The sequence below is a fragment of the Electrophorus electricus genome, chromosome 19 (assembly GCF_041902795.1).
Source record: "Electrophorus electricus isolate QZ-2024a chromosome 19, ASM4190279v1, whole genome shotgun sequence".
In the NCBI taxonomy this organism is placed as follows: domain Eukaryota; kingdom Metazoa; phylum Chordata; class Actinopteri; order Gymnotiformes; family Gymnotidae; genus Electrophorus; species Electrophorus electricus.
In genome coordinates this window covers 14,344,710-14,364,137 of record NC_137515.1, presented here as the reverse complement: position 1 = coordinate 14,364,137, position 19,428 = coordinate 14,344,710, and the positions used below count along the sequence as shown (strand labels likewise).

At 48.6% G+C, this 19,428-nt stretch overlaps 1 protein-coding gene across 7 annotated transcripts in view; it reads right to left on the bottom strand.

The window, feature by feature from the left end:
* Positions 1 to 257: 257 nt before the first annotated feature.
* cadm2a (cell adhesion molecule 2a) overlaps positions 258 to 19,428 on the bottom strand; it is a 216,308-nt gene continuing 197,137 nt past the window's right edge. For 6 of the 7 annotated variants that reach the window (XM_027024754.3, XM_081702517.1, XM_027024755.3 and 3 more), the window contains 6 exons: positions 14,461 to 14,622; positions 14,081 to 14,171; positions 13,410 to 13,588; positions 7,536 to 7,649; positions 720 to 842; positions 258 to 571 (listed from right to left, as the gene is read on the bottom strand). In XM_027024754.3, the coding sequence (XP_026880555.1) occupies positions 453 to 571; positions 720 to 842; positions 7,536 to 7,649; positions 13,410 to 13,588; positions 14,081 to 14,171; positions 14,461 to 14,622 (788 nt within the window). In that variant the 3' untranslated portion in view covers positions 258 to 452. The remainder of the gene's footprint in view (positions 572 to 719; positions 843 to 7,535; positions 7,650 to 13,409; positions 13,589 to 14,080; positions 14,172 to 14,460; positions 14,623 to 19,428) is intronic. The other variant, XM_027024756.3, reaches the window with a different exon arrangement.

Here is a 19,428-nt window from a genome sequence, read left to right as displayed (position 1 = left end):
ATTCTGGCGGTCTGGGGCAGTTTCACTCTTATTGTGTGTATTTTAGAGACATGCTGAAATAAAAAGGCGAGAATATTCAGCAGCTATGCTTGAGTGACTCGTAAAAAAGTGGCAAGTAAAATTCAGGGTGAGTTAATTTAAAACAAACAAACAAACAAACCAACCAACAAACAAACAAACAAACAAAAACCCCAAAAGAGAAAAAAAACCTCAAAAAACCAGCAAGCGGAGGAATGTAAATGAAAAGCACAAAGAACGAAAGGATGTGAAGAAATGAGTGAGGTTCTGCTGCCGCCAGGCGAGGTTCCTACACGGAGCTGGGAGGGAGGGATCAGAGAGCAAGAATGAGAGAGCGGGAGCGAGAGAGGGGGAGAGAGGGAGAGAGAGGGGGAGAGAAAGAGAGAGAGAAAGAGAGAGAGAGAGAGAGAGAGTGGAGAGGAGTGGAGTGCGGTTTAAATGAAGTATTCCTTCTTCTCCTCTGCATGTGCGTGGTTGCCATCGGCGTTGATGATGGCCGTGTCAGCGTCGGGGGCGTCGTCCGCTCCTTTGGCCTCATTGGTCAGGTATGTGCCTGTCATAGTCCAAGACAAATGAGACCCAGTTTTAAAGTGATGCAACAGTCTGCCTGAGACAAACCCTTTGGCTAAAGTGAATATACACCCTGGTATAGAGCCTGAATGATTTTTGCAGGTTGAAAGGACAGTAATGTGGTAGTTTACCTTTATGCCTGGCTAGATAACGGCCCAGCACGATGATTAAGCACAGAGTAACAAAAACAACAACAGCTACAACTCCACCAATCAGAGCATGGTCTGGGCCATGTGGTCCCAGGGCATTAGGATCTGGAGAGAGAGAGAGAGAGAGAGAGAGAGAGAGAAAAAGAGATGGAGAGAGAGAGGGAGAGAGAGAGAGATGGAGAGAGAGAGAGGGAGAGAGAGGGAGAGAGAGAGAGAGATGGAGAGAGAGAGGGAGAGAGAGAGAGGGGCAAACAGACAAAGAACTTCAAAAAGGTGTCATTTCATGTTTCCCTGCAGAGTATATTATTTCCCAAGAACACTACCAGTCTAAATGGCAATGAGAATATGAGAATATTCAAAGTGGGCATTTTAGAAAAAGGAAATTGAAACACAAACAGCCGGAGACAGTGAATTATTTAGGATCCCCTAAGGAGCAATATTCTAAGCACACAAAACAAAAGTCAGGATATAAAAGTATGAATATTTAAGTGGGTAAATACAAGGGGAAAACTCTCCAGTAGTTGATCTCTCCCATCATTCCCAGCACACTGACACTACAGGACCAAGTCTTTGCCTCCAGCTATGCAGCCTAAATTCCCACGAGAGAGGGTGGCCACTGCAGGCCCTCACATGGGCTCTCCAGGAGGTCTGACCATCTTTGGAAGCGCGGTGAAGGCTGGAGACTGGAAGCTCCCACTACACGGAATATCGAATGCAGGATTTCCTTACCCTGTCAAGTCGGAGTTCACACGCCCCTGACTAACAGTACATGTGCACAGACACTCCTAGCCACAAACACTCATGCATGCGGCACCAGAGTGTGCTCTAAACACCTCCAAATATTCACAGGCTAATGAAAAAAAAAAAGTTACAGTGCCTGCTGTTCATCTCCTCACCCTTTGCTGGGTCAGTGGTGAAGGCTGTACAAAACATGTACCCCAATGTTAATCCCAGCACGCAACTTATAACAGCTGCAAAAATTCAGCTCGGTGGCCCATGAACAATGGTGATGGCAAGGAATGAGGGTTGGTTATGAGAGGGACGATTATCGCAGTGGGGGGTTATTAAGAACACATGCAATTTGGAAAATTCACGGACGTAGCCGCATTAGTTTAGGTCGTCTATCTCTCTCTCTCTCTCCCTCTCTCCAACAATCCTGCTCCTACACTCTCAGAGGGAAGTTGTTTGCCTTGTTTACCTAAAGAAAAAGCCCTCTCTGTTGTTACAACGAGCGTGATTCATTAGAGCCGCTGTCTCACGCCAGATAGCATACATCTTCACGAGGGCACACTTACAGCTGCTTTCAAGGCATTCCACTTCCCCGTGCTCCACTGTGATATCTCAATAGCAGCCGAGCGTGGGGGCCGGGCAGCCCCGAGTGTGTCAGCTCCAGCCCCGTCCTAATTGGATATCTACAGCGCTCGCTCTATTTATATCAGCGGCCAATGAGGCCGCCGTGATGAGAGCCTTCCCGGGGCAAGCCTATTGACACGGCAAACTCTTTGTGGCCCTGGCAGATGATAACGATATGAAAGCTAATTTCTACAGCCAAGGAGATTGATACGGGCGATGCAGGGCATTTCATTATGCTCCGCTCTGTTTAGGGGCGAACGGGCTATTACAGTGGGAAATATGCCAGTTTAATATGTGAATCTCCACCTCTCACAGCGCCCTGTCTGTCTCTGTCTGACTGGTTAAACTAATCAGAGCTCTCCGCCGTAGGCCGCATGGTGGATTTGTCGCGGCCGCAAAGAGTAGGTCAGCGATGCATTCCGGAGCACATTATCTTTTAATAAGGCCGGTGAAGGCCCTCTCTCAATGGTGATTTAATATCGGGGCGCTGTGCGCAAATTCCTCTTTCAATATTTATAATGGCATTGTTCAGTGCCCCTGTCCTCGCGCGACGCCTGTGTATTTAAGAAGTCAAACTGTGGCACTCGGTCACTGATTATTCATCTGCAGTGTGACCTGGAAGAGGTTCGGTACCGAACCCGGCAGCTGAGTCTCACCGAGTGCGGAGAGTGAGCCGAGGCTTGACCCATGCAACCCGTGCTGTCACGGTGGTTCTCCCGGCGTTTTTTCTCAGAAGAGACGACAAACGCAGGCGCGAACGCGCCTTTCTCCTTAGAATAACTCCAGCTGCCATTTTCCTCTCCTTGTGAGAAGAATTTGACGTACGCATGAATATTAATGGCACACTGTAGTTCTCAGGAGCAGGGTTGCCGCTGTGTAGGATTACCGCCACCATAATCTTAGAGGTACTGGGATGAATGCACTTAAGGGCTGCGGTGAGAAACACACAAAGGCAGGGAAGCGCCGCGCACGTGAACGCCCCACTGCTCTTCTTTCCTCAGGCGAGCGGCTCCGGGAGGGAGCACTGAGCCACGGAGCTTCATCTTTAAAGCACAATGAAGGCGTTCAGGGGGACACAAACCGTAAGCCTCCCCTGATGAACGTGTGCACTTCAACACACCCTCTCATTCATATGACCAATGATGTGTTACGTGATTCAAGGGTACAGGGTACATGGTTGGCTAACCATGAGAATTACAAGTAATGTCTAGTCAAAACACCATCTTGACACTGTTTAAAAGTCAATGAAAAAGTCAAATGAAACATGACCTTTGCAATATAGTTGCTGCACCGTGTATGAAATATTGCACGGGCTGTCTGATGAATATGTAAACAGGACCATCCCATTAGCCATTTTCCATCTGAATGGTATACCGCGGCATCAGTGACTAAACAAATTAACAAGCAATTGGCAACTGCAGTGGAATGGAAAGACCAACTTATTAGCTACGTTATGGGTTTAAGTGTGAGCTCATTTGAATTTAATTATGAACTCAGCTGGACATTAAGGTTCTATCTGTAAGGACATAAAATGCAGTAGTTTAACAGTATGGAGTGTAACACCAGTGCCAAGGCACTGGAGAGTGCACGTGAAGCCAGCGCTCGATTGTGTTGCACGGTCGTGTTGCATGGCTTAAGATTGTCTTTAGATCGTTGTATCACCATCTCTGCATTCGAGACTGCCCAGAAAAGGTCACAGTTATTTTTTATAGCTGTAGAAGATGCGCAAGAAATCTATGAGGTTTAAGCAAAAAAAAAAAAAAAAAAAAATCGAAGCTTTTTTTCTTTTTTCTTTTTCCCAAGGACCATTGCACAGATTTCCTTCAGAATAGCTATGTGAATCGCGAGCCCTTTGCCCCAGATCAATAGGGAACTGCAGGGCTCTTAAGTGCCTTGTTGTGCTGCTCCACGCTTCTACCTGTCATCTGCTTTTTCTGCCAGCCTGGCTGCCTTCCCGGAGCACAGATATGACGGTATGTTGGCGCGCCGTCTGAAGGACGGCATGTATTAGCTCAGCAGCCTTAGGCCTCGGTGTTTTAGACTGCGTGTGGACACACCCAGTCCCCCATGCCAGGCCCGGAAGGGGCGCCAATCAGCTGTGTGCAAAATGTCACGGAACGCACGGGAGAAGCAGGGTTGGGTTGGGAGGAATGAGCCACGAGGTTTGTGGACTGATTTGACGGATTAATATGTTAATTATGGCCTCTTTTTGCATAAATGTTCACAATTTGTAAGTAATGGGCACAGTTGAGGGGCAGCCAGGATGGAAAGGACCTGGGAGATTCTACTGGTGCGCCGGCAGCCTCCTGCATGGGCGAAAGAGGGAATTTACATTTGAATGAACCCAGTTCATATACTCTCCACATCTGCTCACCTCACCCACCCAAAAAAGAGAGAGGGAGATTAAAAGAGACATAGAGAGAGAAACACACACACACACACACACACACACACACACACACACACACACACACAAAGCAGCATGCTGTCATGAAGCTGAACTGTACACTAGCAGTGAGATGATTTACATGTTAGAGACTCTCTAGAGCTGACTTTAAACTGACTGTGTGCACAAGGGACCGTGCTGGCGGCCCGAGTGGTTTAATTAGATTTTCAAAACAAATTACAACTTTTAATTGTGGCTTAAAAAAAAGTGTGTCTGGTCTGATGAGAGGCTGAACAATTTTACTCCAAAAGGCCAATACGCAGACGCTGGCCACCCGACCACTGCACTAGAATACAGGCTATTGTAATGGTCAGGGCCAGGCTGGTGGAATGACCGTCCAGAGTCTTAGATCATCACATCCTAAAGTGAGCTAAACATGCTCAGCACTGTAAAATAAAGTGAGCACATGGGTTTAGTCCAGAGAATTATTTAAAGTGTCTACTACCATTAAAACATAACGATTGGACAGACTGTTATTTGCAATTTGGCAGTGGATTTGAACGATTTCTCTCTGTTTTGGGGCTCTTGCCTTAATTTAAACTGTAGCTATAATTCCTGGAGTGATGTGACTTAATGTGATAGATCATCAATAACTACGCCGCATGACTTAGTAAAGACCTCTGTGTTCCATTTGAATTCCCCACTGCTGCTCCAGCGCACTTGGAACAGAGGGCAGGGCAACCACTTAGCATGGCAACCACTTAGCAAAGCTGTCTCAATATTTGGCCAGCCCTGGAGAGACACCATTGCAAACTTTGACTTATCCCGTTCAAACAAAGCTGTTTTTGCTGCTGTCCTTTGGTGCAAAACTCAGAGGGGTAATTCTTTCCCCCGACTGCATTTTCTTCTGTTCTTCACTTAGGAACGCTGGAGGACCAGAGCTAAATCAATACCACTAGAAAGTCCACCGACGAGGATTCTTAATTCCTGAGGAGAGAAATATTACACTTTCAAAGACAGTCCTGGAGTTGTCTGACCTCATACTTTCCTTTAGGAAGACGTGTGTTCTCTCTGAGGAATGTCATGGAAATCCATTGGGTGAAGCCCAAGCTTGGCAGCCCTCCCCCCAACACACACGGTCTGCATTGGTGTCTTGTCAGTTGGCAGTGCATGTATTTGTAAAGTGCCTGCCCGAGATCCAGGGATGGCTCAGCAAAATCAGAGCGGGTCATGTAAATCCCTAATTGGATCAACAGAAGCTCACCGAGATGACCTGCCGCGCCTGCCGCCACTGAGAAGGGCGCAGTGGAGCATGCAAAAGGCGCTCGGAGGATTCCTCTGTGTACTGATGTCCTGATGAGCCGGGAGCCCACGAGCGAGGCCGCAACCAGCCCACAGCTGCCAGGCAGCCGGCCCGTCATGCCCCCTGCGGCGTGGACACGCTGTGCACTCGCTGAATGTCTGCTCGATGCACAAACACAAATTTGCTTCCAAATGGCCCACAAGAGCCCCATTGGGAGACTGGAGACGGTTTAACAAAGGCTATAAATACTGTTACTTAAGCGTCGTGTGAGATTTGAATTGTCATTCTGCTATTACATATGCTCTGCGAATACATAAAAGTGACTAGCAGTGCAATTTCAAAAGTTCCTCCTCAGTTATGTCTTCTAGCACAATAACAACACGAGGCGATAACTGGCCTGAGTTTGACAACTCGAAAAAGTTCTGTGGCAATTAAACAGCCTCTGGATTCTGTTTTGTTTTCCTCACACATTTTCTGTCCTATTATTCCAGTTGGCTAATGAACCCAAACCAAACCCTCCCTGAACAAGATGGATTGCCACGTTCTTGCCTGCCCATCTCGAGACAAAAGGCATGACCAATCACAGTGCCGGTGGAAGTGCCTCGGCGCAACGATAACAACGTGGGGGTCTGCGCGAAAGGGCGGACGCGCGCACTGATTATGAAAAGTGAGCCGTAAATATTTTAAAAATTCCCTGGAACCCGACTGCTTTATTCAACCTTTCAGCTTCATAAGGTCACGGCTAATTTGCAAGCCATAAAAATGCACTTGGCAGGTTTAACGGGGACGGGGAGCCACTCCGATGACATCGACCGGGCCCCGCGCTTCTGTGCTGAAGAGTTATTACGCTCATTAAGGCCGGCTGCCTGCTGCTGAAAACCACCCACTGATCGCAGGCACCGGGATGGCCGTCTGATGCATCATGGAGAGCGGGCGCTGTTGCCGCACATGGGGCCTCCATGCCACAGGAGACGGGAGGATGTGCTGTGCGATGCAGGCCGGGGGAGCGGTGCTCCGTGAGGGAGCGGATCTAGTTCTGCGCAGTGCCCGAGAAAAGCTTTTTTCCCGCGGGGCCGAACCGGAAAAGCCGGAATGATGCAACAGGGGGAGCTGGGTGTAACTGCGGTGAGTGTCTGATGCAAGGCGGCTGCCGACCGTGCGGAGGTTCAGGGTCAGGTGGATGCCATTCTGCACGCTGCGCTGGGTGTCCTGTGTGAGGCAATAAATGTGAAGACTTTCAAAAGACCTTACACGGAGGCCGTGGGGGGGACGCGTTATGCCTGTTACACGTTATAAATCATGTCGTCTATATATAGCAGCTTCTCGGAGGCCTGCTGAAGCCTGGTAAGTAGAGTGAAGTGAGCTGGCTTTGGGATTAGCTTCTCACACGGTGCCGCGGCTTCCGAGTGGATCCCGTCACAGTCAAATGAAGCACCTGGGTGTGAGCTAAGCACACGGGTGGCGGGAGGACAGCCCTGGTGGATCGAGCGCGGGATGGAGTCACACAGGGAGCAGCCCGGCTCTGGTCAGCGCAAAGAGGCCTCCTCTTTGAGGCCTCCAACACTGTAGGGATGCATCGGAATGTGCCGTAACATGTCGTATCACACTTGGAGTTACATGTGAGCAGTGGGCTGATGAGAACAGGTCGTACAGGAAGAGAGAGAAGGGGAATCAGTGAGGGACGGCGAGAGGAAGAGTTAGAGGTGCGTGCGTGTGAAGAAGAGGAGTATGAGGAAGGGTGGTGGGCTTACTGTACCTCTCTGACCGGTCACTGCAGGGGCGGAGTGCTTGGAGTTTAAGGGAACTGTGGTGACTGGGAGTGAGGCTACAGGGGGAGGAGTTGTGGATGGAGAGGGCGTGGTTGGGGCGTCTGGTCAATGGGACACACCCGTGCAAACAAACAAACATGGATGGACAAAGACAAAACAACAACAGGGAACAAAAAACAAACCCACATCAAGACAGCAATGGAGCATATACAGCACTTCCTACTGAGTACATCATGCAAATTAAAATGGAATATGGGATTAATGCAAAATAGCAAATGCAAATAAATGATAAACAAAATATATGATGCAAATATTATTCAGGAACTAACATTAATTAAAAAGACAACACGTTCATGAACACTATATAAGTTATTCCAGTTGACTGGTATAACCTCAGGACTATAAATCTGACACTTGGAAATAACTGAAAAAGAACACTATATAGAAATGTTACTGTAAATATTTCACAAACCATGATAGCTGGATGGTGCAAGTCCCAGGCAAATGCACCATTATTATGGGTGACAACTTTAGTGCCAGGTGGATAAAATGCCACTAAAAAGTGCACAAAACAATCTCACCCAGATGTAGCTTTTGGTCCCATATACTGATTGACATGGTAAGACCATTGACATGGTAAGGTCCATGCTTTGGCATGGCAAAACTAGTAAAATTTTTACAAGATCCAGACAAGATCCAGTCCGGGGCACTCTGCTATTTCCCTGTTTAAAAATTCATGAGCAAAGCAATGCCAGAGCCAGTGAGGATTAGTGCCAAATCACCACGGCACGGCTTCTTGAACTGGGCCATTCTGGTTCTTTAACAGAAGAACCGGGGTGCCCACATGCCACACGTTGCCTAGCTGGTGGACATAGCATGGGGTGGGCACACATGAAGGCCCAAAGAGCTGGAGAAACCTTCTGTCTTTAAGACAAACCAAACCTGTTCCCTAACCAAACCTGTTTCCATTGCTTTTAAAGTTGCAGTACACCACAAATAAAGCAGCATAGGCTGCACAGTTTCTGCCCAGTCATAACTGAGAAACGTGAGACCGGAAAAAAAGGACGTCGCTCAGAGTGACATCAAAGTTATCATAAACTATTTTAGAAAAAAGCAATAAGAAGATTTCATAGTTCACGTTTAACGATGGAATGCAAGGGTGTTACAGACTGTTGCTCTCACTGCCGAGCATGCGTCCTGAGGTGGCACACAAAGGCACGCAGCCATGTGAATGTTGCGAGCCCTTGTACAGCACTAGTCTGAGTGCTAATCCTTGACAAAAGGTAGCTGGAAACTTGTTGTGCCAGTTGAAAGGACAGTAATGAATCCAGACAAGGTGCTCTATGTTTGCGACATCCAATTACCTCTTTATTCCTGCAGGAAGTTGTCAGCTCTGGAGCGTCAACATCATTAAGAGCTTTGGTTGTCCTCACAGAGGCCTGACATTTCCACCATCCGCCAGCCTCGACATCTACGCCACACTCCACGTGCTCATTAGGCCTGCCCTAGACCCTCGCCGGTGCATGTGTGTGTGTGTGTGTGTGTGTGTGTGTGTGTGTGTGTGTGTATGTGTGTGTGTGTGTGTGTGGGAAGGAGGAGCAGGAGTGAACTAACAGGCTGGTGAGAGCTTCATGCTCCATTCACAGCAGATAAGGAGTGAAGATTGTAGAGATCCAAGATGGCCAAGGATGGCTCCAAACAGATGGCACAAAACTGTACTGCTGTTCGGAATGAAAGATTGTTGTGGAATGTTTGTCTCCAAGCACCAAGGGGATATCTAGAGCAGGAGCTGCTGATGCAAGTGCAAGGCTTGTAGAGTGCTCTGTGTGTGAAGGCCTTTAGAGTGCTCTGTGTGTGCAAGGCTTGTAGAGTGCTCTGTGTGTGAAGGCCTTTAGAGTGCTTTGTGTGTGCAAGGCTTGTAGAGTGCTCTGTGTGTGCAAGGCCTTTAGAGTGCTCTGTGTGTGCAAGGCTTGTAGAGTGCTCTGTGTGTGAAGGCCTTTAGAGTGCTCTGTGTGTGAAGGCCTTTAGAGTGCTCTGTGTGTGAAGGCCTTTAGAGTGCTCTGTGTGTGCAAGGCTTGTAGAGTGCTCTGTGTGTGAAGGCCTTTAGAGTGCTCTGTGTGTGAAGGCCTTTAGAGTGCTCTGTGTGTGAAGGCCTTTAGAGTGCTCTGTGTGTGAAGGCCTTTAGAGTGCTCTGTGTGTGAAGGCCTTTAGAGTGCTCTGTGTGTGAAGGCCTTTAGAGGGCTCTGTGTGTGCAAGGCTTGTGGAGTGCTCTGTGTGTGAAGGCCTTTAGAGTGCTCTGTGTGTGCAAGGCTTGTGGAGTGCTCTGTGTGTGAAGGCCTTTAGAGTGCTCTGTGTGTGCAAGGCTTGTAGAGTGCTCTGTGTGTGAAGGCCTTTAGAGTGCTCTGTGTGTGCAAGGCTTGTAGAGTGCTCTGTGTGTGAAGGCCTTTAGAGTGCTCTGTGTGTGCAAGGCTTGTAGAGTGCTCTGTGTGTGCAAGGCCTTTAGAGTGCTCTGTGTGTGCAAGGCTTGTAGAGTGCTCTGTGTGTGAAGGCCTTTAGAGTGCTCTGTGTGTGCAAGGCTTGTGGAGTGCTCTGTGTGTGAAGGCCTTTAGAGTGCTCTGTGTGTGCAAGGCTTGTGGAGTGCTCTGTGTGTGAAGGCCTTTAGAGTGCTCTGTGTGTGCAAGGCTTGTGGAGTGCTTTGTGTGTGAAGGCCTTTAGAGTGCTCTGTGTGTGCAAGGCTTGTGGAGTGCTTTGTGTGTGAAGGCCTTTAGAGTGCTCTGTGTGTGCAAGGCTTGTGGAGTGCTCTGTGTGTGAAGGCCTTTAGAGTGCTCTGTGTGTGCAAGGCTTGTGGAGTGCTCTGTGTGTGAAGGCCTTTAGAGTGCTCTGTGTGTGCAAGGCTTGTAGAGTGCTTTGTGTGTGAAGGCCTTTAGAGTGCTCTGTGTGTGCAAGGCTTGTAGAGTGCTCTGTGTGCGAAGGCCTTTAGAGTGCTCTGTGTGTGCAAGGCTTGTGGAGTGCTTTGTGTGCGAAGGCCTTTAGAGTGCTCTGTGTGTGCAAGGCTTGTAGAGTGCTTTGTGTGCGAAGGCCTTTAGAGTGCTCTGTGTGTGCAAGGCTTGTAGAGTGCTCTGTGTGTGAAGGCCTTTAGAGTGCTCTGTGTGTGCAAGGCTTGTGGAGTGCTTTGTGTGTGAAGGCCTTTAGAGTGCTCTGTGTGTGCAAGGCTTGTGGAGTGCTTTGTGTGTGAAGGCCTTTAGAGTGCTCTGTGTGTGCAAGGCTTGTGGAGTGCTTTGTGTGTGAAGGCCTTTAGAGTGCTCTGTGTGTGCAAGGCTTGTGGAGTGCTTTGTGTGTGAAGGCCTTTAGAGTGCTCTGTGTGTGCAAGGCTTGTGGAGTGCTTTGTGTGTGAAGGCCTTTAGAGTGCTCTGTGTGTGCAAGGCTTGTGGAGTGCTTTGTGTGTGAAGGCCTTTAGAGTGCTCTGTGTGTGCAAGGCTTGTGGAGTGCTTTGTGTGTGAAGGCCTTTAGAGTGCTCTGTGTGTGCAAGGCTTGTGGAGTGCTTTGTGTGTGAAGGCCTTTAGAGTGCTCTGTGTGTGCAAGGCTTGTAGAGTGCTTTGTGTGTGAAGGCCTTTAGAGTGCTCTGTGTGTGCAAGGCTTGTAGAGTGCTTTGTGTGTGAAGGCCTTTAGAGTGCTCTGTGTGTGCAAGGCTTGTGGAGTGCTTTGTGTGTGAAGGCCTTTAGAGTGCTCTGTGTGTGCAAGGCTTGTAGAGTGCTCTGTGTGTGAAGGCCTTTAGAGTGCTCTGTGTGTGCAAGGCTTGTAGAGTGCTCTGTGTGTGAAGGCCTTTAGAGTGCTCTGTGTGTGCAAGACTTGTAGAGTGCTCTGTGTGTGAAGGCCTTTAGAGTGCTCTGTGTGTGCAAGGCTTGTAGAGTGCTCTGTGTGCGAAGGCCTTTAGAGTGCTCTGTGTGTGCAAGGCTTGTGGAGTGCTTTGTGTGCGAAGGCCTTTAGAGTGCTCTGTGTGTGCAAGGCTTGTAGAGTGCTTTGTGTGTGAAGGCCTTTAGAGTGCTCTGTGTGTGCAAGGCTTGTAGAGTGCTCTGTGTGCGAAGGCCTTTAGAGTGCTCTGTGTGTGCAAGGCTTGTGGAGTGCTTTGTGTGCGAAGGCCTTTAGAGTGCTCTGTGTGTGCAAGGCTTGTAGAGTGCTTTGTGTGCGAAGGCCTTTAGAGTGCTCTGTGTGTGCAAGGCTTGTAGAGTGCTCTGTGTGTGAAGGCCTTTAGAGTGCTCTGTGTGTGCAAGGCTTGTAGAGTGCTTTGTGTGTGAAGGCCTTTAGAGTGCTCTGTGTGTGCAAGGCTTGTGGAGTGCTTTGTGTGTGAAGGCCTTTAGAGTGCTCTGTGTGTGCAAGGCTTGTGGAGTGCTTTGTGTGTGAAGGCCTTTAGAGTGCTCTGTGTGTGCAAGGCTTGTGGAGTGCTTTGTGTGTGAAGGCCTTTAGAGTGCTCTGTGTGTGCAAGGCTTGTGGAGTGCTTTGTGTGTGAAGGCCTTTAGAGTGCTCTGTGTGTGCAAGGCTTGTGGAGTGCTTTGTGTGTGAAGGCCTTTAGAGTGCTCTGTGTGTGCAAGGCTTGTGGAGTGCTTTGTGTGTGAAGGCCTTTAGAGTGCTCTGTGTGTGCAAGGCTTGTGGAGTGCTTTGTGTGTGAAGGCCTTTAGAGTGCTCTGTGTGTACAAGGCTTGTAGAGTGCTTTGTGTGTGAAGGCCTTTAGAGTGCTCTGTGTGTGCAAGGCTTGTAGAGTGGTCTGTGTGTGAAGGCCTTTAGAGTGCTCTGTGTGTGCAAGGCTTGTGGAGTGCTTTGTGTGTGAAGGCCTTTAGAGTGCTCTGTGTGTGCAAGGCTTGTAGAGTGCTCTGTGTGTGAAGGCCTTTAGAGTGCTCTGTGTGTGCAAGGCTTGTAGAGTGCTCTGTGTGTGAAGGCCTTTAGAGTGCTCTGTGTGTGCAAGACTTGTAGAGTGCTTTGTGTGTGAAGGCCTTTAGAGTGCTCTGTGTGTGCAAGGCTTGTAGAGTGCTTTGTGTGTGAAGGCCTTTAGAGTGCTCTGTGTGTGCAAGGCTTGTGGAGTGCTTTGTGTGTGAAGGCCTTTAGAGTGCTCTGTGTGTGCAAGTCTTGTAGAGTGCTTTGTGTGTGAAGGCCTTTAGAGTGCTCTGTGTGTGCAAGGCTTGTGGAGTGCTTTGTGTGTGAAGGCCTTTAGAGTGCTCTGTGTGTGCAAGGCTTGTAGAGTGCTTTGTGTGTGAAGGCCTTTAGAGTGCTCTGTGTGTGCAAGGCTTGTAGAGTGCTCTGTGTGTGCAAGGCTTGTAGAGTGCTTTGTGTGTGAAGGCCTTTAGAGTGCTCTGTGTGTGCAAGGCTTGTAGAGTGCTTTGTGTGTGAAGGCCTTTAGAGGGCTCTGTGTGTGCAAGGCTTGTAGAGTGCTCTGTGTGTGCAGGACTTTAGTGTGCTCTGTGTGTGCAAGGCTTGTAGAGTGCTCTGTGTGTGCAGGACTTTAGTGTGCTCTGTCTGTGCCCACTGAGTTGTGATCTCTTTAACCACATCAGTCTAGACAGGCCATCAATATTTTGAAAAGTTTTAATTGGTTTTTTTCAGAATGATATCTCACTGACCTTTCATTGATCTCGCTTTCGCGTCAAGTATTGTAGGCCAAGGTCACTTGGCGATCGATTTCAAAAAGGGAAAATGATTAAATCTTAAAGCGATACTGATGAAACCAGAGCGACGTCTTTGACGTGCACATGTGAGGAGGGGACTCTTAAAGTGGCAGGGCAGCATAGCAGCTGGTGCGTTCTCTGAGCGCCTCGGCCAGGTGTTCTTTGTTTGGACTGCGATCATGCTCCACTACTCCCCGCACTCACCGTATACGAAGAGCACATACTCGGCGTGGTTGGTGCCCAGGTGGTTGCTGGCTTCGCAGCGGTAGGTGCCGTTGTCTGTTTTGTTTAAGGACGTGAAAGTGAGATCTCTGCCCTCGACGATCACGCGGTCCAGATCTGGCAGCTCACCCCCATCTTTGGTCCACAGCACTGGGTCTGGCCTGCATTGCGTTTACCAGCACACACACACACACACACACACACACACACACACACACACACACACACACAAAGTGAAAAACTCTGTGTCAGATCTTCCAGCTATTTTGGCAGTGATTGATTTTGGATAATCAGGGTAAATTACCCTCCAACGTACAAGCTATTATCAGCCTTAATTATTAGTCAATAATGACAAAGGCATGCAGAATGTGAATTTGAATGAATATTTTGAGTAAAAATAACATGAGACAAGAGAAAAGAACTAGAAAGAAAGGATCATATATGACTGTGTTTGAACTGCGGAGTGTTTGACTCAGATTACAGCATGCGGGAAACTAATATGGGATCAATGTGTTATAAATCGCAGGGAACGCTTGAGTGTGCAGATCCATAAGACTCGTGGAGAGCAAGGATGAGTGCAGCCAAGCGGGGGGTGCTCTCCTGCCCTGACCGAGCGCATGCGGGGGTTTGTGGGTATGGCGTGAAGGACTTACGAAGGGTTTCCTTTCGACACACACTCCAGTTTCAGGAACTGCCCTTCCTGTGGGAGGGCTTGGGAATGCCGGATCTCCACACGAGGGGCGTCTGCAGGGGGGTCGAGAGGGAGACGCGGGTTTAGCCGGCCACGCCATCACGCCGCCGCCTTAGCAAGCCTCAGACATCCTAAGCTGGCAATGCAGCAAGTCTTTATGTTGTGTATGTATTATGCAAAAAACAGCTAGCCAGCCATGTTGGAATAATTGCGCATCCAGCAAGTAAGTGTGGTGGGCTGGAACTGAACTCCGCAGGCCTGCTCTTCAGGAGCAGTGTCGGGGGAGTGTGGCTCAGGAGCGAGGGGGCGGGCACGCCTGACGCCCAGAGGGGCGGTACTCACAGTGCACCTCCAGCACCTCAGTGGCCTGCTGTGGGCTGGTGGGCAGGGCCACGTGGTCCACGCGGCACGTGTAGGCCACACCATCATCGTTTCTGTCCACCTGCAGCTGCAGGGAGCTTCGCACCGTGAACGTCTTGCCGCTGGCATTCACCTCCTTGGCACCTGCACGGAAACCCACAGACGCACGCTTTGGAATTTCACACAAATACCCAACGGACAGCTGCCGCGCACAGGTATGATACGGTCTATAAATCTGCACTGAGCACGCCGGGGCAGAACACTTACATTCAAAGGGGCTGAAATATGATATCAAGTGCGAAAAATAAGTTGTGACAAGTTGACAATTTCAATTTTGATTCAAATGAGTGAATGCCTATTTCTATATAATGCAGTGTCTGTAGTTAGGTTTCAGAAGTTACCACACACGGTAGGTTTAGAGTACGCTTAAATGGACATCTGCTCTAAACTAGCAGAACAGAATAAACCGAGCAGAGTGAACAGAATAAACTGAGTAGTGTTCATTATTTCTAGTCAGTGACGCACATCGGTGCCCTGGAACACTTCACCAGCTCCAAACATATCGTTGCGTACAGAGATAGCGGAGGTATGCATTTTCCTTTTTTATTTTCAAATTTCAAAAACTGCAAGACTTTCATAGCAACTGCTGTTTGTGATTTTCCTCTCTTGAGTTGTCTGAACAAATAGATGTTATCTAGCTGAATAGTAGATGTTATCTAGCTGAACAGTAGATGTTATCTAGCTGAATAGAATCAATGGCCAGAGTTCACAAAATGTTTTTGCAAAAAATCATATTTGCAAATGAATAAACCAGTTTGCTTGTTTGACTTTAAATTCTGCAAAATTAGTCAGCTGGAAGGTGTGACTGTGTAACAGGTGAAGTATTTTACTAAATGTTAAATCTCTTTAAACCAAACGCAAATTAATGATGATTATCTTAAATGGACCTTGGGTACTTTCAGAGTGTATCGAGAATAAATCGGTGAGACATGTACATTTCATCCAATTTATCTGAAAATAACACACACATACACACACACACACAGGTAGAAGGTGCAGGGCCACTCTTAAGGGTAATCTCTTGCTCCGAGAGCACTGGGTGACATATGGCACATGAAGACGTTGGGAATGAAATCTTTACTCCCATAGCAAAAACAAACAAACCAAACTGTGTTAGTATGCATACAAGTAAATTCACACTATTAGGTATTTGTGAGGCTGCAAACAAACAGTAATTCATCTGAGACTGATATAAACATACAATTAGGTTTGACATTGTGGAGGATGTTCTCCTCCACCGTTCAGTTGCATGCAGGCTTGCAGCGGGGGTGTCGGGAAAGTTTCTTCACACCAAGCTCCTTTGCGTTCAGCGCTATACAGTGACTATCATTGTGCAGAATGCCTTTGCTGTTGTGTTGGATTGTGGAGATTTGCCTTAGGCCAGAAAAAGGCAAGGGGACCTCTTTTACTGAAGCAAAACTCAGTCTACAAAACTGTGTATGAAAATTTTTATATGAAGTGATAAATTATCCATCCATCCATCCATCCATCCATCCATCCATCCATCCATCCATCCATCCATTCATCCATCTATCCATGCATCCATCCATCCATCCATTTGTGTGGAAGTCATCTGCATAATGGAGTGCACCATGAACTGATGTCCCGCTGTATCTCTGCAGATGTGCCAGCAGAAATACTCAAAATTAAGGTCAGCATGTTTTACATTAATATTTATAAAGGCAAATCAACACACATGCACACGAACGCGAGCGCGCACACACACACACACACACACACACACACACACACACACACACACACACACACACACACACGCGTGCACACACTCGGACGCGCACACACATTTGGACGCGCACACACTCGTATGCACACGCATAGGTTTTCCACTTTTCATTAAACACACACCACACATGCAATTAAATTCATGGTGGGACAGAAATGAGTCCGAATCCAAGTTCTCTTTAACAGTGCTAATTTCACTTTTAGGGACTCGAGTCTCACAGAGCCTCAGCCTGGAAGGCTTCCCTGGCATTCCGAGATAGCTCAACCATATGCCAAGGCAGGGAGCTGCGGGAAAGGTGGCAAAAAGGGGCTAAAGATTAGCATTTCATTTAAGCTGGGAGCAGATCTGAATTTTAATGCTCGCTTCCATTCGGCAGGCATTCAGGTCGGCGGGGGGTGATGGGCTCCGTGCTGATTCGACCTGTTCATCCTGCATTTGGCCCATTAGGGCGAGGAGAAAAGTGCCCGCCTCGCGCTCCTCCTAGCACTCACGCCGAACGCTCGTCCGTGGCCGTGCCCAAATTCATTGGCCGCACCCCCGTGTGCGTAATTTGTGTGCGCGCGGGGTAAAGGGGGTTTATGATGCAGGTTAACGAAAGATTTAAATAAATAAATAAATAAATAAATAAATAAATAAATAAATAAATAAAAAAAACCCCGGAGCGTGCTCATCTTGCGCGCGCGGCCCTGGCCGCGGGGGGTGGCACTGCGGCAGGCCCACACGTGGCTCGTGCACGGGCGCGCGTTGGGGTGGGGTGCAGGTGCAGGGAACGAACCTCCGAGCTGCTTAGCAAGACGACTCGTGCGTCTTTTTATTTATTTTTTTTTTTGCTGAGCTGTAATCTCCCGCACCGAGAGACTGGGCAGCACGTGGCCCGCGAGCGTAAAAGATTCGACATGTGACAGACCAGAACTAATGTCCTAGAGGCCTAGATTCCGCTCTCTTTCCCAGCAGGAGCGCAGCGCCTCGTCGCCGGCGCCGTGGCTGGGTGGGACCTGCTCCACTGCGGCGCTCCGGCTCGTCTGATGCTGTGTGTAATGTTATCTGGCTAATCCACACAAACCGCCTCGCTGCTGCCAGGAGCCTCCAGCATCTGACTGAGATCAGATTTGTGAGCATGATTGCCTGAGCTAGAGCTGGCATTAATAATCTCTCTCTCTCTCCCTCACACCCACACCCACAATGGTATCACCTTCATCGCTGTGGTGTGGTCACAGAATTATCTGTCTGAAATGCTATATCGCCGCTTAATATCGCCAGACCACAAACAGCTAGCGCTGTCCTGTCACTCATATAATACAATAATAGGTGGCGCTCTTGTGGGGCACGAGAGCCGCTGGCCTTCTCCGTTTTAATAAGCCACGCGTACGTATGGCTCGGCGGGGCGTATGGCCGCGCGTGGCCAGCCGAGTCCTGTCGATAGAGTGAAACGCCAGGCGGCGTTAAATCTCCAGACTGCAGAGAGGATGACTTGCTCCTCTTGTGGGCTGATACGGGAGGGATTAGCGCCAGCGTCAGCGTGGCGGCGCGGCACTGTGGAACCGGACTGTGATTCTGGCCCCGTACTGAGGATGAAAGAGCAAGCTTAAGCAGTGAGAAGACGCCAGCGCACTCTGCTGCCTCTCCGCCAGTCGCTCGCTCTCTGTCACTCTTTCTAGTTCTGTGCTCTCTCTCTCCCTTCATTTTCTTTCTCATCCTCACTCACTAGTTCTCTCTGCCCCAATCTATTCTCTCTCTCTCTCTCTCTCTGCTTCCAACTTTTCTCACTCACTGTTTGAAAGTTTTAACTCGAGCACCGCCGTGTCTGTGATCCTTGTCTCCGATACCAGTGTCACCGACTTAGCGGAACGTGTGCAAGCGGATGCACACGTGTGCGCGCGCGTGCACACTTACACACACACACACACACACACACACACACACACACACACACAGAACCCACACACAACCCACACACACACACACACACATGTAAAACATATGCCTGTGCATTTGACTGGTGGGAAAGAGAAAATGCATTACTCTGCAAGACACATCAGGCTGGAAATGGACATAAATAAGTCTTAAGAGCTCTGGAGTGTGGAGGGAGGAATAGGGCATGGCTGGAATGTGATAGAGACTGGCTTTAAAACCCATGTTTTATTCATTATTTATCCACAGCCCAACAGGCTGAATTCCTTTTTATGGTTACTGATTGATTCCACAATCTATGACTCTTTTAAATTCATTACTCAAGAACAATAGGGAATCAAGTGTAAATTGTGAGGAAATGAGGTGTGGCAATAGCGTGCATTCCAACACTTTCATGCACATACACATAGGCACACGCACACATCAACTGAAACCAAAGGGAGAGAGAGAAAGAGGCAGAGAGAGAATGAGTGAGGGAGAGAGAGAGGGGAGAGAGGGGGGGAGAGAGGGGATGCGATGCTCTTGCAGAACGACTCTGCAATATTTGATCTCAGAGATCTCAGAAGATTTGCTTAGAGTGGAAAAACGATACAGACTTATTGCTGTGTGAGGTATGGGCGCAGAGGAACTCACTGAGAGGGAAAGAGGAAGAAAGACAGGAAGGAAGAGAGAATAAGAGAGATAGATAGATAGAGAGAGAGAGAGAGAGAGAGAGAGAGAGAGAGGGAGAAAAAGAGGGGGAGAGCAGGAGAGATGGCCTGTAACTTAGAGACCCAGATTTAATAGAAGACTGAATGGTGCTAAAGCCTCAGTGTTTCGCATCATGTGACTGCAATTCCCTGAACGGGGCTCCAAAATAAATGCCTTCATCACACCATGAGTGTGTTGGAGTGTGAGGAAATCAGTGATGACAGAAGCTGTCACCTCACCTTTACACACACACACAAACACACACATACACACACACACAATCATGCTTGCGCAGCATGAGCACGCAGGCCCACCGACAGAGAGTGCCAGAAATGACATTCCCAGGTGACAGGAACTGAGCTGGCCCAAGGAGTTCTAAGTTAATAACCTTTTGTTTGCCTAAATCTCAGGTGATGGCGATGAGCAAAGAGCAGCGGCCGTGGACAGATGCAGCGCTGCTAACGCTGCTCATGACCTGCCTCTGTGTACTGTGCCATTTTCATTTTTCATCAGCTTCAAACATGGCCATGTTGTAGATTTTA